This window comes from Medicago truncatula, chromosome 7 (assembly GCF_003473485.1).
Source record: "Medicago truncatula cultivar Jemalong A17 chromosome 7, MtrunA17r5.0-ANR, whole genome shotgun sequence".
Lineage (NCBI taxonomy): Eukaryota > Viridiplantae > Streptophyta > Magnoliopsida > Fabales > Fabaceae > Medicago > Medicago truncatula.
In genome coordinates, this window is record NC_053048.1 from 7,238,142 (window position 1) to 7,253,372 (window position 15,231).

At 34.9% G+C, this 15,231-nt stretch overlaps 1 protein-coding gene across 2 annotated transcripts; it reads left to right on the top strand.

Moving 5' to 3' along the window:
• The first annotated feature begins 782 nt into the window (after positions 1-782).
• On the top strand, positions 783-14,110 carry LOC11438836 (importin beta-like SAD2). 2 transcript variants are annotated; one of them, XM_013592368.3, is made up of 22 exons: positions 783-1,115; positions 2,139-2,271; positions 2,361-2,448; positions 2,683-2,832; positions 3,586-3,748; positions 5,061-5,245; positions 5,346-5,519; positions 6,491-6,636; positions 6,720-6,843; positions 6,915-7,095; positions 7,849-8,008; positions 8,112-8,153; positions 8,246-8,364; positions 8,468-8,666; positions 9,004-9,135; positions 10,688-10,791; positions 10,912-11,091; positions 11,428-11,567; positions 11,680-11,819; positions 11,948-12,105; positions 13,020-13,146; positions 13,232-13,395. In XM_013592368.3, exons 1-22 carry the CDS (start codon positions 1,026-1,028, stop codon positions 13,393-13,395), a joined length of 3,099 nt encoding a protein of 1,032 aa, XP_013447822.1. In that variant the 5' UTR covers positions 783-1,025. The 2 variants fall into 2 exon arrangements, with proteins under 2 accessions (XP_013447822.1, XP_003621667.2); XM_003621619.4 differs by having other exon boundaries at positions 785-1,115; positions 11,945-12,105; positions 13,232-14,110.
• The last annotated feature ends 1,121 nt before the right edge of the window (positions 14,111-15,231 follow it).

The following is a 15,231-nucleotide window of genomic DNA, read 5'->3' on the forward strand; positions in this document are numbered from 1 at the left end:
GTACAACATATCTTTTTTTGTAGAGACTTTGAAAGGCATATCTATAAACACATATATTGCACACAAAGATATTTAGACCGTCTACATGTAAAAGTGATAATTTGGCATAGTCATTCAATCTCATCCGTCTAATTGGGACCCACAAGATCAAAGCTCTCACATTCCGGTCATCGAAATCAATTTTAAAGTTCAGTCTCGAAAATGTAAGTTGTTTGATTACGCACAACTAGTACAGTGTGATTAACGTCAATCCATATACAAACATGCGTACAATACGCACAACATATGCAAACATGCGCACAATATGCACAAAAGAGATATTTGAATTGTTTGCACTCAAAACCCCAAAAATTAAAACATTCATACAATCTTAGTCGTCTGATTAAAATCAAACATCTCACATTTCATTTATCATAGTCAATTTCATAGCTAGGTATAATTCAAGTTTACACGGTCATTTAATTTCAACCGTCTGATTAAGATTAAACAACTGATGCAACCAATACAACCTCTAAAATGTAACTTGTTTAATCGAGATCACACAACCAATACATTGTGATTAACGTCCAAAATGTGAGACTTGATTTGTCTGCATCCGACGACTATCAAAATCAAAATGGTGATACAATCTCTACCATCAAATCAAACAACTATACTTTAATTATCATAATCAATTTCACGATTTTACCTCAAAAACATTAACCGTTAGATTAAGATCAGACGATAAATAACAAAGTTATCCATTTTTTTCTTCTCTTGTGAGTTGTGACAGTAGGAACGATGGTTAAAAACCCATAAGCGTAAACCCTAGAAGTTTAAATAGCCTCCAACTATTACACCTTCATTCTCTCTCTCACTTCCTTCGAATTTCTCTCCTCAAAATCACAATAATTTCTCTGTTCGATTCTTCTTTGCGGTGTTCTAAACCCTAGAAGAATCTCTTCCTAGGGTTTAGATTCATCATCTTCGGATTCATCAATTCACGTTTTCCGCGTTGATCGAAGTTTTCTGATCGAGTTGGTGCTATGGATCTTCCTAGTCTAGCTGTTGTGCTCCAAGCTGCTCTCAGTCCCAATCCTGATGAAAGAAAAGCAGCTGAACAGAACTTGAATCAGGTGAAAATCGTTTGTTTTTACTGGAAATTCGATTCTTGATTGATTATTGATTTGTGTTGACTTGGATTTAGGTTTGGGTAAGTGATTATGAAGCATGGATAATTGTTACACGTGTTGATTTTGGTTTGTTTGTGAAATTTTGTGTATTATTTAGTTCTAATTCAATGGATTAGTGGTTTAATTTGATTGTTTTGATTATTGAATTTCGAATTTTGTTGTGTGCGTTATTTATGATTTTATTGATTGTTGAATAAATCAGCTCAGGCATAAGTGTGATTGAGACTTGGAAACTTTAAAAAGTTTAAAGTAATTTTTAATGTTTGTTAGCATCTTTATCTGATCAACACTTCTGAGTTCTGATCGAAGGCCTGTGTGTGCGACACAATTCCGACACGTGATTACATTCAATTATGTCATTTTTCTTAAATTATTATCAGCGTTGTGTCTGTGTCAGTGCTTCATAGGTTAGTGTGTGTGTCTATTTTATCTCAATATTAAGTGGATTTTGGTACTTGCGTGTTGATTGATTATAGTAGCAATTTAATTTAATGAAATGTAATTGATTTATGAGTTAGATAGAAATATGGTGTATGATAGAACATTATGGCGTCGTTTGATCCATGTAGGCCCCATTTAGTGGGATTGTTTTGATTTTGGATTTTGTTGTCTGCGTATTTATGGTTCTATTGAATGTTAAGTAAACCATTTTAGCATGAATGCGTGGCTGAAGTTTTGAAACTTAAACATTAATTTTTATCGTCTGTTAGTATGGGTGTCCATTTTGTCTTAATATTAAGTGGATTTTGGTACTTGCGTGTTAATTGAATGCAGTAATGAAATGAAATCTATCTGATTTATGATTAGATAGAACTATGATGTGATAGAACATTATGGCGTCGTATGATTCATGTAGGTGACCCCACTTAGTGGGATAAGATTTGGTTGTTGTTGTTGTTTTGAAATATAACTGATTTATATTTATATTAGTAATTTTTTAAGTGAAGTGCGTTTATATATGTACAGTTCCAGTTTGCACCCCAGCATCTGGTGAGGTTGTTGCAAATCATTGTGGACAACAACTGTGACATGGGTGTAAGACAAGTGGCTAGTATTCATTTCAAGAACTTTGTTGCAAAGAATTGGTCTCCTGATTCTGGTATGCTTTTTAACATGGATGAAATTTAGATAATGAAATAATGAATACTTTCTTTTGCTGATTGTTTGCTTCCCTATTGGTTAATGTAGAAACCCAACAACAGATATTGCAGAGTGATAAAGACTTGGTGAGGGATCACATTCTGATGTTTGTTACTCAAGTTCCTCCTTTGTTGAGGTACAGTTGTTTATCTGTGGCTGCATAGTGTTCGATAGCACCTTCCTGGATGTTCTGACGTCTTGTTTTTATGACTGTTTACCATTTTTTTTACAATGAAGTTGATGTTTATGACTCTGTTTACCTAGTGATTAATCAATGATAGTTTAAACATTGCAGTAGATTTATTTTTCCTTTGTATAAGGTTTGTTTCTATCCACTGTATTGTTCTTTTCTGACATGTTGTGTTTGTAGGGTACAACTTGGTGAATGCCTGAAAACAATTATACATGCTGATTACCCCGAACAGTGGCCTCGTCTTCTTGATTGGGTGAAGCATAACCTACAGGATCAACAAGTCTATGGTGCCCTATTTGTGTTACGGATTCTGTCTAGAAAATATGAGTAAGTTACTATCTATTTTGTTTTAACTGAAAAAAAATCGTGCCGCTGCTCTTGCTCCTAGATGTTAATGTTGTCTAATAATTATTGACAGTCTTTTCTTCTGCACCACATCAGTCTTTGCAGTTGTTTGTGTGTTTGTTTATGGTTAAATATAACTACAATTTCCACGAATATGGTTGTACTATTTAAGTAACCGTTGAAGTTTTCTTTGTTATATATGTCCTCCTTCTGCTTTCCCAGTAGAAAAAGAAGTGCAATGGACAAATAATTAAACTGTGAAAATTTTCTGAATGATAAAGTCAAGTGTATTATGAGAGAAATTAAAGATTATGATATGACCAAAAAAAAGATGTTCCCAATCTTAAGTATGTAAAGGAAAAAAGAGGGGCAAGAGGTGACATAGTTTCAGAAGGAAGGTCCAAACTCCATTCGAGTCTCCTCTCGACTATTGATTATATTGTTATCTCAACCAATAAGATTCAAAATATTAGAACGTTTCTGCTCACATGTTTTAATGTTTTGTTTGACAAGAGCTTGTACACACTTGATTGTTGAAGTATCCTGTAAATCTTCCATACCTCTTGGTCATTGATTATATTGTTATCTCCAACAATAAGATTCAAATGGGGGACGGTTTCTATTCCCACATATTTTGGTGCCTTGTTTAGCTAGAGCTTGTACATACTTGATTGTTGAAATATCCCGTGAATCTTCAGTGGTAGTTATGTTAACAATCACATTTTATCTTTGCAGGTTCAAGTCAGATGAGGAGAGGACACCTGTTTATCGCATCGTCGATGAAACATTTCCTCACCTTCTTAATATATTTAGCAGGCTTGTCCAGATTGTTAATCCATCACTGGAAATAGCAGATTTAATCAAGCTTATCTGTAAAATATTCTGGTCCTCCATCTACGTATGTTTTCTCTCCTCGCGTGTATTTTTTAAATGAAGGAACTTATTCTCAGTGTTATGTTGTAGATCAAACCTTGTTGAAAATTGCATGTTGCTTTTATTGACAGTCATACTGTAGAACTTGGGGTTATTTGTGTATAACGTGTTCCTTTTTTGCTGAAGTTGAATTGATGATCCATTTCTTATTAAATTTTAACAAACAAAGAATAGAGTCTTAGAGCATCTGCAATAGCAGTAAACTAAAGAGTCCTTAAATGGGTCCCATGTGTACACATCACTTATTTACAATTTTTTAACTAAAGTACCTATTAAGGACCCAATTAATCCAACCCAGCACCTCTAAAAAACCCCACCAAATGGGTCCCACACCCCCACTAATAATTTAACATTACCTTTCAAATAAACACCATGAATTTTAGATGGTGGGACCAACTTTTACCTATTTTCTTTCTTATTATAATTGTGGGACCTGTTTGTTATTGAAGAGAGTCCTGTAATGGTAATGGTAACTAATAGGTAACCATTATTTTCTACCTCCAACGGGGGTCTTTAATATGTTGGAGTCCCTATTAGGTAAAAGACTCCCCATGGGAGATGCTCTTGGAATTTGGGTGGGCTTAACTCAAGCTCACAAAATCGGCTTGTGAGGTGAAAGATGTCCCTAATTTGGAGATGCATTACATGCAATATCACATCCAATGTGAGACTCCCAACACACTACTCATGCCCAAGATTGGACATCTGGAGCCTGACGTAACCCATGTGAATTGGCAACGAGTGGCTCAACCAATTTCTGACAAATTATAATACCAATCTTGGATGTTTTAATTGAGTTGAACTCATTCGTAAAAAATGACTAGTAAGGCAAGTACTGCCCAAGTTTTATGAGCAACCTCACTCCCAACACAATGAAGGAGCCAGATGCTGCAATGAGGAAAATCCAAATGCCTCAACTATAGTGGATAGAGGCAGACCACACTTAAGGCTGAATTTCCAAAGAGGGTTTATGTTTATCTTAATTGTTTATATCTTCGGCAACATGTTCTTCGGAGAGTAATTTGTATAGCAGGGAACGTTCCCTTCCATATCAAATATAAAGCAAAGTATATAGTTAGAGACACAAAAAGTCATAGTTTATATATAGTCTATGTATATCCTTTATCTTGATTAATGTGCTGTTTATTCAAATATTATTCTACAAGCAACATAGCATTATGCTATTGTCTGTTGCCTCGTTATTTTGCTTCTTTACTTCCCCGTAAGTTCATATGATTAACACGTGCTATTGTGGGTTTCTTTGTGAATTTATTCAGTTGGAGATTCCAAAACTGTTGTTTGATCAAAATATCTTCAATGCTTGGATGATACTTTTTCTGAATGTATTGGAGAGACCTGTACCCTCGGAAGGTGAACCTGTTGATCCGGATCTTAGAAAGTCATGGGGTTGGTGGAAGGTCAAGAAGTGGACAGTTCATATTTTAAATAGACTCTACACTCGGTATGGTTGTGATGTGGTTGATTAATTTAATGGTAGTGTTTTCTGTTGTATGATTGATTGATTCTGAATTTCTATGGCTGTTTAAATTACCTTGTTACAGTTTTGGAGACTTGAAGCTACAAAATCCTGAAACCAGAGCTTTTGCTCAAATGTTCCAGAAGCACTATGCAGGAAAGATTTTGGAGTGCCACTTGAACTTGTTAAATGTCATTCGTGTAGGGGGCTATTTACCTGACAGAGTTATCAACTTGATTCTTCAATATCTAAGTAACAGGTAGCTGATTAATTCTCATCGTCATTCTATTTCATTGATTGCATCTCTGGTTTCCGTTCATTGACTACATGTGTGCTGTTCCAATTAATGTAGGACTATGCATATTTAAGCAGCAAATTTTGAGCATGTTGAGCTCACTAGGGTGCTTTATAAATGCTTAATTGTAATGGAATGTCTTGGTGTTCTTAATTTTAGGTTCCACAACAGATATGTGACAATGTCAATAGTTTTTTTAGGATAGGATTACTTGCTGGATAATTTTGAATTTCCCTCCTTATATCGATGTCTCATTCACAGTACTTATATATTTATATATTGATTGATATATTGATACACTATTGAAAAGCCACGTAAGGTACTACAAACAAAGCTATATTTGATTTGCTTCACCTAATTACAAAAATACTTTATTCCATTTTTAGTCACTCTGCAAAGTCTATGGTAATAACTTGTTTCTAAGTGCATCGAGGATCTGGGCAATGAAAACTGGTTGTTGTCCGTTAAGGATTTTACAAAAAAAATTCAAAATACCTAAAACATGAGCCTGGCCATTGACAAGTTCAGATCTTAAAGCTGATGCTTTCAGCACCAAACTTGGTCTTGAGTGTATAAACGAGGTTTTTATTTGGGGTACGGGACGGGAGGTCACATAAGTCCACTGGAGTGCTTTTGTGCTTTGATAGGTTCTCATGTAGAATAAGGTGATTGGCATTGTTCTTATGGTCATCTACACTGATACTAGGAAAATGAAAACCACATGCTTGATGCTAATACATTTTTCCTGTAGTAGTTATCCTCGAAGTATATATTTCATTTCTAAATTTCCAATCAGATACCGACAAGTTTTTGTATTCTGGAGAGAAAGGGCATTTTAATTTTAGAATATTAGCTGTTATGTTGAATGCATTTATTTGCTACTGCTGAGTTGCAACACATTAATTCTTCCTCCCTTAAATTTTTAATATATGCAGTATTTCAAGGACTAGCATGTATGCTCTGCTGCAACCTCGCCTTGATGTCCTTCTATTTGAAATAGTATTCCCCCTTATGTGCTTCAGCGACAATGATCAAAAGCTTTGGGAAGAAGATCCACACGAATATGTAAGGAAAGGCTATGGTAAGTCCTATTGGTGTATAAACTTGAAAATATTTTTACACAAATTGCTTTGTGATTGCTTATTGTTTCTCGTTTTTTATCAGACATAATTGAAGATTTGTATAGTCCTAGGACAGCTTCCATGGATTTTGTGAGTGAGTTGGTTCGGAAACGTGGAAAAGAAAATCTTCATAAGTTTATTCAATTCATAGTTGAAGTTTTCAGAAGGTAATATCTTGCTTAATGTTAGAATGAATTATGTATACTTTGGACGAATATTTAGGTTTTTGCTGTTCTAGGTATGATGAAGCTTCTATAGAATACAAGCCCTACAGACAGAAAGACGGTGCACTTCTTGCTATTGGGGCACTTTGTGACAAATTGAAGCAGACCGAGCCATACAAATCTGAACTTGAGCGCATGTTAGTGCAACATGTCTTTCCTGAGTTCAACAGTCCTGTTGGCCACCTCAGAGCTAAGGTATATAAAAAAAAAACAAGAAAATCCTAAATGATGTTTTTACAATTGCCAAAACAGGAAAAAATGAAAAAACTTTTATACTTGATAACCTGAATTTATACCGCAATTTCGATTGGTATATTTGATCAAATGCCTTTGATGGAAAAAACCTCCAAAACTTGAACTGTAGTATTTGAGACTGAAAGAATACCTGTTTGAAATTAATTGGGTACAAACTACAAAGTAATATTTATACTTAATTTTAGGAAGGCATTGCAGTGTGTAGTGTTGAAATTTGGGGCCTAACTCATCCTCACAAAACCGGCTTGTGAGTTGAGGAGTGCCTCCTCTTTATAAACTCTCATCAAGAGTCCCATCTATCCGATGTGGGACTTGTGTTTTTCCCAACACACCCCCTTCATGCCCAGCACTCTTTGGGCTTGGTGCGTGAATATGTAGGTGGCCCTTGAATTCGACAAGCTCTGATACCATGTTGAAATTTGGGGCCTAACTTGTCCTCACAAAACCGGCTTGTGAGGTGAGGAGTGCCTCCTCTTTATAAACTCTCATCAAGAGTCCCATCTATCTGATGCGGGACTTGGGGTTTTCCCAATATGTAGTATTTGAGAATGTGATTGACACATCATTTCTCTGTCATTCACTTTTAATAAGTTTTCCAATTTAATATTTTGATTTAATTTCAACAGTCCTGTTCATTTTTTTATTCTTATATATTTATGACATTTTTATTTTATTTTTTCATTTGAAATATAGGCAGCATGGGTTGCAGGTCAGTATGCCCATATTAGCTTCTCAGATCAGAACAATTTCAGGAAGGCATTGCAGTGTGTTGTATCCAGAATGCAAGATCCTGAACTTCCTGTGCGTGTTGATTCTGTTTTTGCCCTGCGATCTTTCATTGAAGCATGCAAAGGTGGTTTTTTCTGGCTGTATTGATTGAGTTGCTTTTTTTTTCTTTCTTTCTTCTCTGTACAGTTCAACATTTATACTTAATTTTATATTTCTCAATGATGCAGATTTGAATGAAATACGTCCTATTCTTCCTCAACTTCTTGATGGTATGTAGGCATGGAAATTTTATTATCACTTCACTTCCAGTATTATTATTTATGACTTCCTGACTAAATTTAATCAAATGGAATTTTATCAGAGTTTTTTAAACTTATGAATGAGGTTGAGAATGAAGACCTTGTATTTACTTTGGAGACTATTGTGGACAAATTTGGAGAAGAGATGGCGCCTTATGCACTAGGACTGTGTCAAAATTTGGTAGTAATTTTTGCCCTTTCTATATGTCAAGAAAGTTTTACTTGACTTGAATACTAGTACGGTTCTGTAGAGTAACATTTTGTTCTTCATTTTCCAACAACAGGCTGCTGCATTCTGGAGGTGTATGAACTCTGCAGAAGCTGATGATGAAGCTGATGATCCAGGTGCTCTTGCCGCAGTTGGTTGTTTACGTGCTATTAGCACAATCCTTGAATCAGTGAGCAGGCTTCCTCACCTTTTTGTGCAAGTTGAACCAACTTTGCTTCCTATAATGCAAAGAATGTTAACAACGGATGGTCAAGGTATTCTCCTAGCCACTTCTTGTTTTGCACAATCCATATCCCCCATTTTCCTTGTATATTTATTCTCCATCTGAACAAAAACTTTCTTTAATAAAATAGGGGCTTGACTTTTCTCATTGGTAAATGTTGATTTTGATTGTAAGAAATTACAACAGTTCTTATACTTTTAGCTTAAGTATGTCTATAGTATGTAAAAAAGTGTGATGAATACTCAAGAGTTTTAAGTATGATGTATTTGATGAACACTCAAGATTCTTATATAAAAATTGTGATTTGTAAATTTTGATTTTGCTTGGATTTTTTGGCTTATTTTCATTATCTCTATGCATGCTTACAGAGGTTTTCGAAGAAGTTTTGGAGATTGTATCATATATGACATTTTTCTCACCATCAATATCTCTGGATATGTGGAGTCTTTGGCCAGTGATGATGGAAGCATTGGCAGATTGGGCAATCGATTTTTTTCCAAGTATGGTTTTTAACTACATGTTGACTTTTTTTATTGCTTTGTTCATGATGAAGGGCCTAGTTAAGATGATTTATAGGTGACCTGTTGATTTATTGATATTGAATTGAAGTAGAGACGAGTTGGTGTCACACACTTGAAGATGAATCCAGCTTTAAGCAATTTAGAAACAATTTTAAATAAAGATACAATCTAAAAATAACATGGAATGGTATATGGTAAACGAGATATTTTCTGTCCCATAGTTTCTAATCAATAAAGTGAAGTATGCCTGGCTTGGTTATTTCTACAGTTTTGCAGTATCCTTTCCTTTTTAACGTTTTCCTTTTCAAGCTCTAAAAACATATGCTGTCACTCTTGTTTGTGAGTGGTTGGTTCGGGTTTTATTCTCAGGCTAGTTGTTTTTGGGATTCTGTCATCCACATTATACCAAATTGCTGGGGTTATTAGAATTTGCCTCTGGGTTGTGTTACTCTTGTTAAATCTATTTGCCTAGTATACTCCAATCTTTTCACGCTTCTCTTTTAATCCTACTATGAATTTTTAATGAAATTGTAAATAATAAATAGTTGATGTCTTTATGATTTCTCTGTCTGTAGTATGAGTATGAGTACATCTGGAGAAGACTTGTAGAATAAGTGGTTTGGGGAGTAAATTAAAGTAAAGACAGTTCAATAATTAGAGTTAGACAGAGATGAAGGAAAATTAATGGTCAATCTTAAAGATATATAAATAGCTACTGTTTTAATGATTTCTTTGTCTGTTTGTCTTCAACAAATGAAGAAGACACTTTGGGAGTATTTAATGGTTTGGGCATGTAGGAAGCAGAGTTTTAGATTAAGGGGTTTAGAGAGTAATTTAAGGATAGTCCAACAAATAGAGTTCGACAGTGATAAAGGAAAACCATATGCCAGACTTTAAAGAGAGATTTAAGGATAATGGTGTATCTTTTGACCTAATATACCCGGCCTTCTGACATTAATTGAACTATGTAGGCAACCCCTCCTAGTAGGAAATGGTTTGGTTGTTGCTGTTGTGGCTTAATCTTTGTGATGCTTTCCTATTGAGAATACCTTATGAATATAGTTTTTCAGACTTAGCAAGATTTACCAGTTTTGAATTTTGATTGAGTGGGGTGTGCACACAAACACGGCGACTTGTGCAAGTCATATTTGTCACTCGACTCGACATATCCTGCTGTAGTTTATTTAGATCTCTTGTATCAAATTTTGTGAGGATTTGTTGGAAACTCCTCCTTCTCTTTAGTGGTCCATATTCTCTACATCCTTTCTATCTTGCACAGTCCTTCCACAAATATACTGCATGTAATGAGGATGCCCGCCTGAACTTGGATCTCTACTGTAGTATTGACGGAGAACCAATCAACTTACAGTTTCACCTACTTCTATTTGATTTATCCTATTTTTCTGGCATCATAAATAGAAAGTCCATGCATGCAAATAGTGAAATTTTTATTTATTTTAACATAGTTAGAGATTTTCCATCCTATTTCACTTCAGTATATACTTAGTTGTTAAGTTCTGAACTTCTGCAGATATTTTAGTTCCTTTGGACAACTATATTTCAAGGGGAACTGCTCATTTCCTTACTTGCAAAGATCCTGACTATCAACAAAGTCTATGGAACATGGTTTCATCTGTGAGTTACTCTTACACTTTTACTTACCTCCACATGTTTGTTTGGACTTGGAGTTGAGCATTCATAATAATAATAATAATACAATTTTCTATTACTAATGTTCATTTGTATATCATGTAGATTATGGCGGATAAGAATATGGAGGATAATGATATTGTGCCAGCTCCAAAGCTTATTGAAGTTGTCTTCCAGAATTGTAGAGGACAAGTGGATCACTGGGTTGAACCATATCTTAGAATTACGGTTGAACGCTTGAATCGGACTGAAAAGACATATTTGAAGTGTCTTTTCATGCAATTGGTAAGGGGCTCTTACTATCAAAAGTCACATCAATGAATTAAATTATCAGGAAATCTTTTCACAATATATTGATACAAAGACTTGATGTTCTCCTTTATGACTCTATATGGATTGTACTTCCTTGACTGCCGATATCTAGGTTCCTTGACTGTTTCGGTTTCTGTGAAAACTGTAATTTTTTTTTATTTATAAATTTGACGCATTTTATGCGTGATCCCAATGAGTTTTTGTTTTTCGGTTGTAAGTTTACGAAGGTTCTCAAATATATTAGTCAGACAGGAAAGTGGCATCACAACATAAATATTTTTTTCTTCTAAGAAGTGATATTGTTTTCAGATTGCGGATGCTCTTTACTACAATGCAGCATTGACTCTCAGCATATTGCAAAAGTTGGGTGTCGCATCAGAAATCTTCCATCTTTGGTTTCATTTGTTGCAACAAGTCAAAAAGAGTGGTTTGCGTGCTAATTTCAAAAGGTATGCTCTTTTTCTCCATTAACCATTTCTGGGTGTTACGTGGTGTATTGTGATGATACTATGTTAGTTCTGTGTGACAATTTAAAGGTCATGGCAAACTATCTTTATGCAGGGAACATGAGAAGAAAGTGTGCTGCCTTGGTTTAATTTCATTACTGGCACTCCCAGCTGATCTATTGCCTGGGGAGGCTTTGGGCCGGGTATTCAGGGCCACACTTGATCTTCTAGTTGCCTACAAGGATCAAGTTGCAGGTAACTTTGAGATATCACAATCTTAAAATAATGAAAATTGGATTAGTTCCTCCATATCTTTCTTGCTAGGGTACAGTTTTTGTTGGTGAGTACTCGGTTTTTAATGTGTTGATCTCACTGTGTAGAAGCTGCAAAAGAGGAAGAAGCTGAAGATGATGATGATATGGATGGATTTCAAACTGACGACGATGACGAGGATGGCAGTGGTTTTGACAAGGAAATGGGTGTTGATGCTGATGATGGGGAAGAACCTGATACTCTCACACTTAGACAGTTGGCTGAACAGGTGTGTTGAAATGAGAACCCACGACATTTTCATGCATATATGATTTGAATCTAGTATAGAGCAATGATTTTATCAAGCCTTCACGCAGTAAAAGAAGTTTATAGCATGCAGCAACAGAATTTATGCATGCATGTCTGTTCTGTAACATAGGAAATACTAATTGGTCACAAGTTGCTTAGGTAATTATCCTTGTTCTGAAGTTGTTTTATTTGATACCGAAGGACCTGAATAATTGAATTAGATAACCGTTGTGTCTGATTCATTGTTTTGAAAACTTAACTGGTCGTTGAACTAGAAAATGTCTTCATTGCTAGTTGGTTTAATTATGCTTGAACCAGAGACTGGTATGATGCAATTTATTATGAACTTAAATATATTATGAAGTTAAATAATTCATAATAGTCGTATAGAGTAAATGAAATTCTTAATGTTTAACCTATAGTATTTTTTGTTAAATAGTTTTACACACACCTCAACTCAACAGTATACTATTAAATAAAATAACTTGGATTATCGTAATCATGGAAATATATTGATCTAATACAATTGATGATTATGCATTGTGGTAAGTTGTATCGTTTGGTATGGTTCTTCAATTCCATCTCTTTTTCTTGATGTTCTGTAAAAAAGAGGGTCGTGTTCAAGACACGGTTAACCAACGAGTTTGGTGAAAGAGTTGGACAGTTTTCAGCTATCGGCAATGATGAGCCGAATACTGACTTTTTGGTCTGGTTGGTCCACTCTAGTTTTTTATGGGAGATCAGAATTATTTTATATTCCCCTTGTCACAATACAATATCTGTACTTCATTTCATCTTTATTCATTATTCAATCATTTTTACTACTTTGGTATTTGTTAATCTTTATTGTTTGATCTTTAGAATCTTTTCTCATTTTGCATCTGTTACTCATAGGCAAAGTCATTCCGGCCAGCTGATGACGATGACGATGATTCAGATGACGATTATAGCGACGATGAAGAGTTGCAGTCCCCAATTGATGAGGTGGATCCTTTTATTTTCTTTGTGGATACAATGAAAGGTATGCCAAAAGAATCTCCAGTTCATCATTGCCATCATTGTTGTTGTTTGACATGCTGACCTTTTCAAAATAAAATTGTTTGTAGTTTTACAATCCTCAGACCCAGCGAGGTTTGAGAGTCTCAGCAAGACACTTGAGTTCAATTATCAAGCTCTTGCTAATGGTGTTGCCCAGCATGCTGAGCAGAGAAGAGTAGAAATTGAAAAGGAAAGACTAGAGAAGGCAACAGCTGCTGCCACAGCTTCTTAAGTTTCTGGATATACATTAATACTGTTGCTTTTTTCCAAAGTTCTTCGTTGTTAGCCATTCTTTAGGAGAATCAAAGGGTTGCCAATTTATTTGAGGCGTTTTTTGGCTCTGCGGTCGCGAGTCGGTCTTTGAAGAGTTTGCAGTTTTGAAGTTATAGGAGCTTTATGCACTGAAGTTCCCATTCCCATTGCCATTTGGTTAGATAGGATGATGCATTTAGGGAACTGTGGAGTTGGCACTTTCTCCAGGCCTTATGGTTCAGCTTATGATTCGTTTGCTTGGGGCTGTCCTTCCGAAGAAAGTGTCCATTCATGCACTATGTTGTCCTCGCGTCTTTTCTTTTACCCTTTTGTGGGTCCCTTTTATAGTGTCAATGTACCAGCCATTTCTGTTTGGTGAATTTCTGTAATATTTATTTATTGCCCGTCACATAGATGGGTATGTAGGGTCGCCATTTGGTTTATTGGTAATTTTTGGTGAGGGATGGTATGAAAAGTTTTGTTTTTTAAATCCTTTGTCATAATTTTTGGGGTCAAAGACTGGTTCACGAGTATTGATGAAGGCATCAATTTCGGGTTATACAAATGTTTTCAAGGGTGGTTTATTAGTCACTACTGGTTGTAAAAGTTTTCTTCATTCTTTATACAACATTTTGTGGGAAAGAAAATCAACTTGATTCTTGTTTAGTGGGAATTTTGAACTGATTTGTTTTGCAGGTCTCCGAAAGTTTGAGGTTACCATTGATTGTTATACCATTTGATGAACCTCCCCTCCCCCTTTCTCTTGTCACTCATTTTGTGAATGATTTTTACTTGGGAAATGCTAACTGGTGCCCTTGGGGCTTTGGTTAAGGATGTTAAAAAGAAATTATACAGTAGTTATTGTATAGAAAACTGTGTAATTAATACTAAAAAAGTCAAAAATGTTTCATTTTATGGTAATAATTACCTTTTTTAGCATCCTTAACCAGTGCCCTAGGGCACCGGTTAGCATGACCCTGTTTGTTTTTGGACTCATTCTTTTTTATTATTTTTCACACTTTGTTGGCTATCATTTTAGAACCAGTCATTAGTATAACCAATAATGTACACTTATTTTAAAGAAACTATCTATGATAATCTAATTAAATAATCATCAGTAAATTTGCATTTTTCTGCTATCTAGGGTAGTCATTTTGATAATGCCTCAGCTTGTGGCAACAATATTTGTACTAATTTTAGTAGCACTTTGACACGTGATACTTTCACTTTTTTTTTTTGACCTGATGATAGTTTGCACCTTGTGACTGTTGACGGTGTTTTACAATATTTTAGAGTGTTTGTTTTAAGTTTATTAAATTAATTTTTGGGTAGAGTCTATTTGTTTCAAGTTTATTAAATAATTTTTAGGAATAATGTTCCTTGAAGTTATTCGATCCTTGGAATATAAGTTGATGTATTTTGGAAAAAGATTTTTCGTTAATATTATAATATTCTTAGGAATCTTAAAAATAAAGATTATAATTGGTAGTTATGCATAAATTTATTCTGATCTTTATGATAACTTAATTCGCACCCTTTTATTTAGAACTTTTTTTCTATTTTCAGGATTATTTTATACTCGAAATAAAATTTAATAAACCAGTAGACATGTATTTGAAAGAAATGCATCCCATAAAGATGATGATTATGACACTTTATTTCATGCATCCTTCCATAAACAAGACGTAAGCAATAAGATGTAAACACTCGTCCCCGTGAGCATAACTCAGTTGACAGAGACATGCAGGGATCGGGGTTCGAATTTCGGATACCCCACTTATTCACCTTAAAAAAAGTGAATTTTAACCATTAGACC

Excerpts from the sequence above, each read along its gene's own strand:
- LOC11438836 (XM_003621619.4), top strand. The coding sequence starts at position 1,026 with ATGGATCTTCCTAGTCTAGCTGTTGTGCTCCAAGCTGCTCTCAGTCCC. Across the intron at positions 2,272-2,360 it reads GAATTGGTCTCCTGATTCTG|AAACCCAACAACAGATATTG; the intron begins GTATGCTTTTTA and ends TGGTTAATGTAG. Across the intron at positions 11,820-11,944 it reads CTACAAGGATCAAGTTGCAG|AAGCTGCAAAAGAGGAAGAA; the intron begins GTAACTTTGAGA and ends CTCACTGTGTAG.